Source organism: Mus pahari, chromosome 4, assembly GCF_900095145.1.
Source record: "Mus pahari chromosome 4, PAHARI_EIJ_v1.1, whole genome shotgun sequence".
Taxonomy (NCBI): Eukaryota; Metazoa; Chordata; class Mammalia; order Rodentia; family Muridae; genus Mus; species Mus pahari.
The window spans coordinates 85512101-85524805 of NC_034593.1; the positions used below are offsets into that span (position 1 = coordinate 85512101).

Genomic DNA, 12705 nt, shown 5'->3' on the forward strand with positions numbered 1-12705 from the left:
CCTGGAACTCACTTTGTAGACCAGGCTGGCCTCGAACTCAGAAATCCGCCTGCCTCTGCCTCCCAAGTGCTGGGATTAAAGGCATGTGCCACCACGCCCGGCTCTCATGGCAACTCTATCTCTTGGTGGTCTCCTCACCTCTCCTCTCTTCCTGGTCCTCCTCTCTCTCTCCCTACTCTATGCTCTCTTTTAGGACCCCCTGCCTGGGATGGGGAGTCCTGCCCTGTTCTCTTCTCTGCCCAACTTCAGCTGAAATGCTCTTTATCGACCAATCAGAAATGATGGAAAATAATTTGTACATAGCGTTGAGCCTGGAGATGCTTGACCGTGCCTTTATCATACCCGATGTTTGAGCGTACACATCAGCATCTGAGCACGCAGTACACAAACCATCCTCCAGCAGGTTACTGCAATCTCACAGACTTAGACTTCTTACCATTTGAAAAGGGTTGGCTACACAAACTACAATTCAGGGTCCACTGGGAAATCCTCTCCAGTAAGAACGCTTTGGGATTTTTATGCGAGCTCAACCCATGTCAGACATGACATGGTTCTGTGGCAGGCCAGGAGGGTGGCCCTGTGAGAGGTCCCAGAATGTCCTTGAGAGCACTGTCCAGCAGCTAGCGCTGACAGTTGGGCATATATAAACTGGCCACGGGTGCTGGAAACTTGAGGGTCACTGAAGCCAGAGTCACACAGAGGCTATCTTAAGTTTTCTTGTCTAATGGTATCAACTCAGAGCCTGGGGATGCCATGCCCCTGGAGTATGATAATGTGTATGATAATTTTTGTATTATTATTCCAGTGGACATTCGTTTTGTGCTATTCACTGAGAAGTCGTGGGGTTGGTTCATTAGTATATCAGAGCCTGCCTTGTGACTAGATCTGTATCTTGCAAGAATTACATTATTCTAAGTCACACAAAATGGTTTCCCCTATGTTTCTAACAGTAAGAGGCACCTCATATGGAGGGGTGGGGTGAGGAAGTGCTCCCTGGACCCACTCCACCATCCTGATTTCTCTCAAGCCAGTTTTAAATTTCCAAATCACTCTTAGGTATCCCCCTGTCCCCTACCCTCACACTGGGAATGCCTGGCAGTATTTCCTGTTTCTCCCCTCATCCCAGCTTTAAGCCCCTGTTCCCCATTCTGCTCTACCATTGGATTGTTGTTTTAACAAAATCTCAATCGTTGGATTTTTACCAATGAAGACTTGGGAACCGGATGCTGGGGTGGAAGCCTGCTAGCTCAGCGAGGCGGAGAAAGCACCCCACTGACCTTCCTCCTCGGCTGATGGACATCCCAGCAGCAATGCCCCTCTCTCCCACTGCCTCAGAAACCCCCCTTCAAGCTGAAGGCCCCTCCCTTCAACTTCCTGTGCATCTCTCTCTTGGCCCTCCTGACTCCCTCGTACTTTCCTTAATAATCCGATATCCATTTCCTGTCACCTGGTTGCTTGCCCCTCCTCTTGACCTTTGGTTGACTTTGTTTAATTCTGTTTACCATATTCAAGCAGAATGTGCTTGGATTTAAAATGAAGGCTAAGGTTGAACCGCACCACTATTAGAAACAGGTTTTTCCAGTAACCACGATCTCTCCATGCACAGTGTGATCAATGTCCCACAGCTATAGCTCTCTTTTCTTTTCTTTTCTTTTTTCTTTTTTAAGATTTATTTATTTATTATATGTAAGTACACTGTAGCTGTCTTCAGACACTCCAGAAGAAGGAGTCAGATCTTGTTACGGATGGTTATGAGCCACCATGTGGTTGCTGGGATTTGAACTCCGGATCTTCGGAAGAGCAGTTGGGTGCTCTTACCCACTGAGCCATCTCACCAGCCCCTATAGCTCTCTTTTCTTCTGGGGTTCATGGTGTGATTGAACATCTCTCAGCATGGGCTCTCTCCTTCTGTCTCTATCTTCCTTGTTTCCTTTGTTTGTTTGCTTTTTGTTTTGTTTTGTTGTCTCACTTTGTAGCATGGACTGCTCACTACATAGGCCAAGCTGGTCTCACACTCATAGAGATCCACCTGTCTCTGCCTCCCCAGTGCTGGGATTAAAGATGTGCACTACCACTCTCCTGCCTTTTTGAGGTTTTGAGACAAGGTCTTACACTGTAGGCCAGGCTGGCCTCACTCCTCCTGCCTCTGCTTCCTCAATACTGGGATTACCGTGGTGAGCCGCCATGCCTAGCTTGGACCAGCCTCTTGCTATGTGTTTCTTCTTCACTGCTGGTAGTAAAAGCTCACATGACCACCCTTCTCTCTTTCAGGTGAAGCTGCCCCCTCAGAAGGAAGTGATCACATCAGATGAGCTCCTGACACATCTTGGTGAGTGATGTAGTGAAGGGGGGCCCTCTTGTGGAGTTCTGATGTGGGATTGAGGTTAAGGATGAGTCTGTGTCTTTTCTGCAAAGCTGAAGTATAAAAAGCAAAGATCAAAGGTTGAGGATCTTTCAGTTAAAGCACCAACCAGTTCTGCCTAGAGTCACTACCCCACCCACTACAATTACTGGTGCTGGGATCAAATGTAGGACTTGACCATCCTAGGAAGCACTATAGCATTAAATTGGGTGGGTCTTTTACCTCTATAAGCCTATTTATTCCTCTGAGAGATTAAAATTCTGAATTGGAGTTTGAAAAATCTATGGTCCTGTGATATTACCCCCATTCTCCAGAAGAGGGGGAAGCTGAGTTTGGGGACGATTGGCAGGCTAGGGTAGGCTGATGAGTTTCCTGTCTTACAGGAAACTGCCTTCTGTCCATCAAACCCCAAGAGAAGTCTGAGGGCCTTCAACTTAACTTTCAGCAGGTGAGGCAAGAGGGCAGTGGACAGAGGGTCTGCAGCCTTGCAAGGGGACCCAGGACCTACTGAGAAGTCCTTGTGGCTGATGGGCAGTGGACAGAGGGTTTGCAGATTTGCAAGGGGACCCCGGACCTACTGAAAACCCTTTCTGTGTGAAGGGCAGTAGACATGGGGTCTGCAGGCTTTCAAGGGGCCCTGGGCCCATTGAGAAGCTTTTGTGGTTAATTTCACATCTTGGAACCTTCTCAGTGAAGAACATCTCTCTGTCATGGGAAAAAAAAAGACGTTCATTTTTAAAATGTTTCCGATAAAGAGGATTAAGGCAGCCCAGCAGCATAGTAATGTATAGTGATGTGTGCCTTTAATTACAGCACTTGGGAAGCAGAAAGAGGTAGATGTCTGTGAGTTCAAGGCCAGCCTGGTCTACAGAGTGAGTTTCAATACAGCCAGGGCTGTGTCTCACAAAAGGGGGGGTTGAGGTAAGAGGTGGGTGAAACAAGCGGTTTGTAAGAAAGCCAGACATGAAAACATGGGTTGGTGGGTGCCAGGGAGGGAAGGCTAGACCAGCCATCTTGTCTTTTCTCCCATCAGAATGTGGACGATGCAATGACGGTACTCCCTAAACTGGCCACAGGTCTGGACGTCAATGTGCGATTCACGGGCGTCTCCGACTTTGAGTATACGCCGGAATGCAGCATCTTTGACTTGCTGGGAATACCTCTATACCATGGCTGGCTGGTGGATCCACAGGTGAGGACAGGATGGTGGATCTTGGCCAAGCTCTGGCATGAATAAAGCGAAAAGGTTTTGGGGTGGGCTGGGGCATCTGGGGAGGGAAGGTTGGAGGAGGGGTAGCATTTGGAGATTGATGTGACCCAGTATTCCCTGGATTCTAATGTTGGGCGAAGTCACATCCCAGGACAAGAAAAGCACACACACAAATAAGATCGGGTCTTTGGACATCAAAAGTTCAGAAACCTTTGATCACGAGAGCCACAATCCAGTGGGTTTGGTTCATTTCCTTCCTTTAAAAAAAAAGTTTATATTTGCTGTATCCCATTCTATTCCCCAGAGTCCTGAGGCTGTGAGTGCTGTTGGGAAATTGAGTTACAACCAGCTGGTAGAGAAGATCATCACCTGTAAACACTCTAGTGACTCCAACCTCGTGACAGAAGGTAATGGTGACAGCCCGTTTCCGTGCAGATCTCTTGTGGAGAGAAGGACAGCGGAGTAGGCTTATTGTTGTTGTTGTTGTGTGTAATACAGAGAGAGAGAAAAAAAAAGAGAGACCCTTTTTTTTCCCTTTTCGATATAAGGTTTCATGCAGTTCTGGCTGGCCCTGAAATCACTACATAGCGCAGGCTCGTCTCAACCCCCTGATCTTCCTGTGCTAACCTCCCGAGAGCCCAGGTTACAGATGTGCACTCCGACGCTTGCTCTGTTGGGTGAATGAATAAATAGAGCCAGGCTTCAAGGAAGGGTTTGTAAGGACTGGGGCACAGCAGGGGCTCTTAGCTCAGGCTGCCTTTGGAGCTGAGGGTGATTTTGAACCTCTGATCCTTCTGCCTCCGGTATCCAAGTACCAGGATTACAGACATGCATTGCCAAGCCTGGCTTCAACGTGTGTGTGTGTGTGTGTGTGTGTGTGTGTGTGTGTGTGCTGCTGGGAGTCAGATCTGGGGCCTTGTACATGCTAAGCATATAGCCTAACCCTGAACTCCTCCAGCCTGAGGAAGGGGCTTCAGAAAGTGGAACTCAGGAGAGCGTGCTAGGGCTTTTTGGACAAACCTTCTTATCTTGGACTTGGTTTTATTTGCTTTGGAGCTAGGCTGGGGGTCGTCGGGGCTTTAGTTTTTGTCTTGAGACAGGGTCTCTCTATGTAGCCCGGGCTAGGCTGGAACTGCTGTGTGAAACAGATCCACCTGCCTCTGGCTAGCCAGGCCTGGGACTAATGGCATGCACACCACGCCCGGGATTGAATTTAGGGCCTTTGCCCGCTTGAGCCATACACCCAGCCCTTTTGATTTGTTTTGCTTTTTCCCTATCATGGGTTTGGATTCAAGCCATGTCTCTCCTGGTTCTGGCAGGCTTGATTGCGGAGCAGTTCCTGGAGACCGCTGCAGCACAGCTGACCTACCATGGCCTGTGCGAGCTCACAGCAACTGCTAAGGAAGACGAACTTAGTGTCTTTTTTCGAAACAACCACTTTAGCACGATGACTAAGCACAAGGTGATGGGACTTTGGAGGAGGGGAGCAGGAACCATGTCATTTCCCCGTGCCTCTTTCCCTGGGTTCAGTGTGTCAGGCAGGATAACAAATGACCACTGAGATCTGTGTGGTTTGCCACAGTGTTTGTTGCTAACTCATGATGCATGTCCAGGGCAAACTGGCTACACCCTGTGTCACACCATCTTTACCCTGGGACTCCAGTTGACAAAAAGCCTTTCTATATGCAGAAAAAAGAGTAATATAGTGCATTCCTTCTCAATGCATTCGCTTGAAAATGACACTGACCAGAGCAGATCCTGAGGCATAAACCGACCATCAAAGAGACAGGACAGTTAACCCTCTCCCAGAAAGGGGCGGTGGGAATTCCCAGAATCAGGGGGGAAAGTTCTTTAGGAATGGAGTAGAAGAGGGATCGCTGGTCCTGTGCTTCCCCCCATCCCACCCATCCCCCTTCCAGCCTATGATTATGCAGCCCTAGCCGGCCTAGAACTCAAAGCTGTCTAGCTCCAGAGTGCTGTGATTAAAGTTGTGTTCTGCCACACCCAACCTTGCTTTGAACTTCTGATCTTCCTGTTTTTCTGGTTCTCAAAAGGTCTTATATCTGTATACATCTGAAAACACAGAGAAACAAGGAAAGATGGTAGAAAACTGGATCTGGTGTGATGCTCTAGCCCCACGGGTTCCTTAACCACAGCGCACCCAGCTGTGTTCAGATGTCCCTTCCTGCTCCCCGTAACCACACACGCTTAGGAAATACCAGATGCTCACAGTGTCAAACTCCAGTCAGTTCCCAGACTGATTCAGAAGGTCTCAAGATGTACCTTGGCTGTAAGCTGCTTCTCTGTCACCTGTCCCACCGATTTGCTGTCGTTTTTGACTTGTGGGAAGGGTATGTTCGGCAGCCCGTCCCGGGCGTCAGACCTAGGGACCTTGAGGACTTGTCAGGCACCCGAGCCAGTACTGAGCTAACTTCTGGCTCTGGCCGTCTCTCCCTTTTGCAGAGTCACCTGTATCTACTGGTCACTGACCAAGGTTTTCTACAGGAGGAGCAGGTGGTGTGGGAGAGCTTGCATAACGTGGATGGTGACAGCTGCTTTTGTGACTCTGACTTCCACCTAAGCCATTCCCTAGGCAAAAGCCATGAAGCAGAAGGTGGGGGTGGCTCTCCGGAGAAGCAGCTGCAGGTGGACCAGGTGGGTGGGGCCTTTTGGAATGGCGCAGAGCCCATTGGCTTCGAAGCTGTTTTCTATACGTGAATTGCATGCATTATATTGGCTAGAGCCTGTCCCACACGCTTGCCTCTTCATGTTATCCTGAAGTCATTTCCTTGCTTGGGGAGATGGATTTTCTGGCACCTCAGTTAACATACTTGACTATGTTTTACTAGAGGGCGTATTTGAGGGAAGCTGGTTTGGAAGTTTGGCCCGGATCTCTGTCCCCCCGGTCTTAGTCCACTGGTGACTTGTTTTCTCCCCAGGACTACCTTATTGCCTTATCCCTGCAGCAGCAGCAACAGCCACATGGCACGCTGGGCCTCAGTGACCTGGAACTGGCCCAGCAACTTCAACAAGAAGAGTATCAACAACAGCAAGTAGTTCAACCCGCGCGAGCACGGGCGCCTTCGCCCCAGGTGAGCCTGCCCTTCTCTTGGTCAGCAAGGGTACTGACTTGACCTGGCATGGAGCGTGCACTGTTTCTGTATGGGGCACTGACTGGCTTGGTGTGGCATGCATATGGTCTCTGCACAGGTCTCTGGAAAGTTCCCCTCACCCCCCCATGCCTGTGACCTCTCCCGAGGTTATTGGCTAACTAACTGCTTGCTAAATCTCACGCAGGGGAGAGGAGCCACATCTGGACGTCCAGCTGGAGAGCGGCGGCAGAGGTCAAAGACTGAGTCAGACTGTGTTCTGCTCTGACTCCGCGCCCTACAGCCAGCTCTGGCTGTGACCTGCAGGACCCCACCCCACCTCAATCCCTGAGACACAGAGAATAACCTCTATGCACTGCTGGGGATCAGGGCAGACAGCAGATGCCAAGTTCAGACTTGGTACCCTCTTTGCCCTTGTATTGCTATCTTCTCTTCCTCTCTTCCAAGGCCACATAGGTGTGGGTGGGCGAAGATCTCTGGTGCCCAACCCCCTTTCCTGGAATAGTCAGTCATGTGGATATATGGACCCAGGCTGCTCTGGAAAACACCTCTCTCGTGTCCCTGCCTGGCTGGTTGCTCCTGGGCTATCCCACAGACCTGTCTTTGTTTTAGGGTTTGGTTTGGGTTTCTATCTTTATTATTTTTAATGCCTTCCTGGGGGTTTGGAAATAAAACTTCTTTCCTGAGACTTTCATTCCTACCCTGGAGCAGTGGAGTTAAATATTTGACCCAGTTGAGGAATGTGAATGGGGGGGGGGGGGAGCCAGGGAGGAGACAGGTTGCCTGTCATTTCTCACAAAGCCAGCAGGGGGAGCCCAAATGTGCCTCTTTCCTCTTACTGGTTTTTGTTTTTTGTTTTTTTTGTTTGTTTTTGTTTTTGTTTTTCGAGACAGGGTTTCTCTGTGTAGCCCTGGCTGTCCTGGAACTCACTTTGTAGACCAGGCTGGCCTCGAACTCAGAAAGCCACCTCCCTCTGCCTCCCAAGTGCTGGGATTAAAGGCATGCGCCACCACCGCCCGGCCCTTTTACTGTTGTTAATTGCCTGAGATTTCCTGGGGAGGAGATCCAGGAGTGGGGTGTGTTGATAACTGTTAAGTGTAGTACTGGGGTAAGAACAGGATTCCTTTTGAATGGCTGAGGCACCTCAACTCCATGGCCTCCTCCACCCAGACTTTAACCAGGAAACATAAAAAGATGGTGACCTGCCCAAGCCTTTGACTACCAGGGGGATGCTCTGGCCTTAGGAGGGATTGAGCAGGGCAGAGGCTGTCGGAGACCTCCCGTACTCCTCTCTAGAATGGAGCTGGCAGATACCAGTCTGAGAAGAGGGGAATCCAAAGATATCAAAGAAACTCGGAGGTCCAGCCTCGAGAGGAAGTCAGGGTGTATGCTGTTCCTTGGGGTTCTTCCATGTGCTCAACCAAATATGGGAATCTCAGATTTTTTGAATGTCTTGTCAGGGTGGGTCAGGAAGGTCTCAGATGTCTTCGGCTCTACACAGGGCCAGTAGTGCTGAACGACAATCCCCTCTGACTGCATCCTGCAGGTAAGGGGATGAGTGTTAGAAAAACTCATTACTGCCACCTCGGTCCAAACAGTCTAGCTCCGGGGTAAGAAGTGGCCAAATTTAGTCAGGCAGTGGTGGTGCACGCCTTTAATCCCAGCACTTGGGAAGCAGAGGCAGGTGGATCTCTGGGTTGGAGGCCAGCCTGGTCTACAGAGTGAGTTCCAGGACAGCCAGTGCCATACAGAGAAACCCTGTCTTGAAGGGAAAAAAGAAAAAATAGCTAGGTTTTACCTGGAGAGAAGAATAGAGAGACTTCCCAAATTTCTTCTTGAACTCAGCCCGAATGCTTAGAAGGTCACTCTCGCTTCGGGAGATAAGGATCCGCATCAGCACTTGGAAATTAGGCTCAGTTTCCTGGTAAAGAAACACATTGGGGAGCATGTGGCAGGCAGCTAGGGGATATTCTCACTAAGAACAGGGGGTGGGTAGGAAGCAGAGGAAAGGTAGAAGAAGCAATAAAGGAGCCAAAGTCGTTATCCATCCTCACAGGATAACTAATTCCATCCTTTCTTGTGTCACTGATGGATCAAAGCCAGGGTCTTGAGCATGCAAGTTACTGATAACCTTTTTGTTTTGGGAGATAGGATCTCACTGTGTATCACTGCCTGACCTCAAACTCCCAGATCTGAATGTTGGGACTAAAAGTGTAAGCCATTTACAGCCCACCGTTTGGTTTTTATGTGAATGTGTGTCTGTGTGAGGCTATGCCAAGTGTGTATAGATGCCTTCGGAGGGAAGGCTTCATATCTCCTAGAGCTGTAGTGAACTGCAAGACATGGGAATCAGATGCAGGACCTCTGGAAAAGCCTGAAACCCTTAACCACCGAGCCAGGTTCTTGTTTTTGAGACCGTGTCTCGTGTACCCTAGACTGACCTTGAACTCGCTAAGTAGCTGAGTTTTGAGACAGATCTCATCGAGTGACTGTCTGGCCTTGGACTCAGAGATAGGGAGACTCCCCTCTGCTTCTAGACTGGATTTGAGGTGTGGCCACCATGCCCGACAAGCCTCCAACTCTTGATCTTGCTTCTACTTCTCAGATGCCGGAATTGCAAGTGTATGTCTCCTGGCTAGCAGGATAGGTTCTGACACTTATATCCAAGAATGTGAGTCTCATAATCCCAATGTACTAGGACACGTGTTAGCTTCCTTTCATGGGTGTGCTCTACAGGCTAAGCAAATACTGAGCCACTAAGCTCCTTCCAGCCTACAGACTTGACTTTACATCAGGAACTCAGATAAGCACAGGTCTTCGAGTGAATCCTGGATTTGACTCAGGAGCCAGGCTTTCTCGGTATAACAGTCTGTTGTCAGGATGGCTACCTGGGCGATTGAGCAGAGCACATACAGGCTGTCCTTTGAACAGTCATCAGTGGGGCGTGATGCTAAAGGCTTCTCTGTCTACCAGAGTGTAATGGCACTAGCCTTTCCTGTATTACACAGCCCTTTTAAATTGTGTTTACCTTTATTTGCATTGGTGTTTTGCCTGTATTTATGTCTGTGTGAGGGTGTCAGATCTTGGAGTTACAATTATAAACTGCTATGTGGGTGCAGGGAATTGAACTCAGGTCACTGGAAGAGTTAGTAGTCAGTACTCTTAACCTCTGATCCATCTCTCCAGCCTCCTCATTTTTATTTAATTTCTTGGTTTTGGTTTTATTGTTGTTTTTCTGAGATAATGTTTCTCTGTGTATTCCTGGCTGGCCTGACACTTACCCTGTAGACCAGGCTGGCCTCAAGCACAGAGATCTGCTGCCTGCCTCTGCCTCCCAAATGCTGGGATTAATAGTGTGCACCACCAATGTCTATTATATTCCTTTAAATACACACACACACACACACACACACACACACACACACACACACACTTATGCACTGTCCTTGTTCGATTAGACAAAAAAGAAGAAAAACAAAGAGATGGTAATGTCTTCAGCACCCTGGGCCTCCTTTCTCCGCACTGGCTGGACCTAATTATTTCTTGGGTTTTTCAAAACAAGGTTTCGGTGTAATCTTGGCTTTCCCGAACCTCACTCTGTATCCACCTCCTGAGTGCTAGGATTACAGGAAGTCACCCCCATGCTCCCTAGTGTTCTTTCTAAAGCAGCGGTTCTCAGCCTGTGGGTTGAGGCCCCTTTCGCAGGGGCTGCACGCATATCAGATATTTACACTACGATTTATAACGGTAGCAAAATTATAGTTATGATTAGCAATGAAAATAATTTTGTGGTTGGGGTCACCACGAGGGACTGTATCAAGGGTCACAGGTGAGGAAGGTTGGGAACCCACTGTGCAGAGTGTCACCTTCACCTCTGACATTAGCCATACTGGACAAAGGTTTTGGTGTGTGGATATCAAGGCAGACCTTGGCTTCAGCGCCCTGCAGGTCAACTAAGTTCTAACCAGCGCACACTCCTCTGCCTATTACAAGACAATCTGTAAGCATGGGGGGGGGGCTTGTGGGGAGGGGGAGGCTCTGAAGAGCAGCACAGTGTCAGCTGGAGTTTTGGGTTCTTTGGAAAACACAGAAATATTTTAAGAATGTGTTTTCATTTTAATCCCAGGTGTGGGACATGGCTGCTTCAGGTTCATTCACAGCAGCTGACTGATTTGCCTCGTGCTCTGGCGAGGGCATTTTACCAGCTGCAGGGAGTTTCTGTGGTTGTGTGATGTTTGGAATTCTGGAGACTTTTCAGAGGGTACATAAATGCTGGGGCCCCCACGAGGTGGGTGGGCTGTTGGTTGGTTGCTGTTGGTCTAGGTTTGTTAAGTAGTCATGCTCAAAGAAGAAACAAGAAATGAGATGTCCTGATGGAGAACATCAAACTTGCCCCAAGAAACTCGATCGAGCCCCCTAATCAGCAGGAAGTAGTCTAACAAGGTCACCCCCTTTGCGACCCCTGACTTTATTCAGGAATCTCCTTCCCTCTTATCTCATGTTAGAGGGTTGAAAAGGGTGGAAGAGAGTTGGAGAAAGGTGAAAAAGAAGAACCCACAAAGTAGAAAAGGCAAGCGAGTGACAAGGCAGGGCAGGGGCAGAGCGCCTCTTACCTGAAGGGCTTGGTGGAGTTTGGTAGCAAAGTACAGTGCTGTGTTTCTCAACATGGAAGCTAGAGACAAAGGCGGGATGGCAAGAGCCATGTCAGGGCCACAGCTCTCCGTCTCGGCAAAACCCCATACATCCTGAGCAGGCACCTACCTAGGCTGATCAGAGCCAGCTGGGCATCGCCATGGAAACAGTTCCGGATAGCATCCTCCAGTTCCTGGCCAGTGCATCTCCGGTACTGATCAAACACTTTTGGTATGTGTGGGGAGTGGTTAGAGAGGTCAGTTGGTATGTGGGACTGTTACTTACCACAGAGAATGGTGACCCGCCTCACTCATCAGTAGATAGAGCAAGCTGGGTGGGGATATGGAAGCTTGGGTACCTCGGATGAGGTGTTCAGGACTGCGTTGTGTAAGGAGCAGAACCCATTGACCTGCTGTACTGGATTCTCCAGTCTGCCGAAGTGCCTGGAGAAGAGGAAGGGACCAGTGAGTGAAGACCATTGTAACGTGGAAGCCACAGTTAGGGTGTCCCCAAAAGTCTGCTGTGGTGAAGGAAACGAGGCTGAGGGTGAAAAAGGATAGTTTAATCCCAGTGTTGGGTGGTAGAGGCAGACAGATCTTTGAGTTCAAGGCCAGGCTGGTCTACAGAAAGTTCCAGGGCAGCCAGGGCTACACAAAGAAACCCTGTCTTGAAAAACAAGAAGAAGAAGAAGAAGAAGAAGAAGAAGAAGAAGAAGAAGAAGAAGAAGAAGAAGAAGAAGAAGAAGAAGAAGAAGAAGAAAAGGGCTCTGCTCAGCTGCTCTCACAAGGAACTAATCCCTAAAGACAAGATCTAAGGAGACTTGCTTGATCCAGAGCCCACAAGAGGAGGCCCTGCCAGCAGAGGCAGGAAGAGGCTGGCAGTACAGACAGGTACACGGGGTCTGGGCCCTAGGACATGGTCAAGGTGGGAGCCTACGAAGTCTACATAACAAAGGCTGAAGTCCTGCTCACCCGGACATCCTGTTCTTCCAAGTTGTAATCAATGATTCCAGAATAGCTCTCCCGGTCCCCCTAAGAGGGGACACTGTTCTCAGAACTCCTGGAAGGCCGGAGTTTTGCCCAGACCCTGGCCTCTCCGAAGCTCTCCCTGTCCCTCACGGGACAGCAGAGCTCCCTCGACTGGCCCATGCATAGCTGAGGAACACAAATCCCTTTCAGGCCAAGCCTCACCTTGCTCAGGGCCAGAAGCAGGTCCTGCAGGATACCATTGGTCTCGGTCCTGATGTCTTCCTCGGCATCCGCCTGGAAGTCTGGGGGAGGGGCAGAGCTGTCTGATTGTCTTGGGGTAGATAGATAGCTTTGGAACCTGCCAAGCACCTGGCCTGGCCTAGGGATCCTAAGGCCCTCCTCCTCCTCCTCCTCCTCCTCCTC

General features: G+C 49.5%; 2 protein-coding genes across 2 annotated transcripts in view; one reads left to right on the forward strand and one right to left on the reverse strand.

Moving 5' to 3' along the window:
- Positions 1-7382, forward strand: part of Mindy1 (MINDY lysine 48 deubiquitinase 1) — a 13091-nt gene extending 5709 nt beyond the window's left edge. Inside the window, exons 3-10 of the mRNA XM_021196020.2 lie at positions 2272-2329; positions 2746-2810; positions 3396-3554; positions 3877-3979; positions 4892-5034; positions 6036-6227; positions 6512-6664; positions 6870-7382. Coding sequence (XP_021051679.2) covers positions 2272-2329; positions 2746-2810; positions 3396-3554; positions 3877-3979; positions 4892-5034; positions 6036-6227; positions 6512-6664; positions 6870-6950 — 954 coding nt within the window. The 3' untranslated portion in view covers positions 6951-7382. The remainder of the gene's footprint in view (positions 1-2271; positions 2330-2745; positions 2811-3395; positions 3555-3876; positions 3980-4891; positions 5035-6035; positions 6228-6511; positions 6665-6869) is intronic.
- Positions 7383-7796: 414 nt separating this feature from the next.
- The window catches only part of Anxa9 (annexin A9), a 9814-nt gene continuing 4905 nt past the window's right edge, over positions 7797-12705 (reverse strand). The window contains exons 7-13 of the mRNA XM_021197095.2: positions 12505-12584; positions 12286-12345; positions 11673-11757; positions 11444-11539; positions 11296-11354; positions 8481-8603; positions 7797-8222 (exon numbers count right to left, since the gene is read on the reverse strand). Of these exons, the coding sequence (XP_021052754.1) occupies positions 8160-8222; positions 8481-8603; positions 11296-11354; positions 11444-11539; positions 11673-11757; positions 12286-12345; positions 12505-12584 (566 nt within the window). The 3' untranslated portion in view covers positions 7797-8159. The remainder of the gene's footprint in view (positions 8223-8480; positions 8604-11295; positions 11355-11443; positions 11540-11672; positions 11758-12285; positions 12346-12504; positions 12585-12705) is intronic.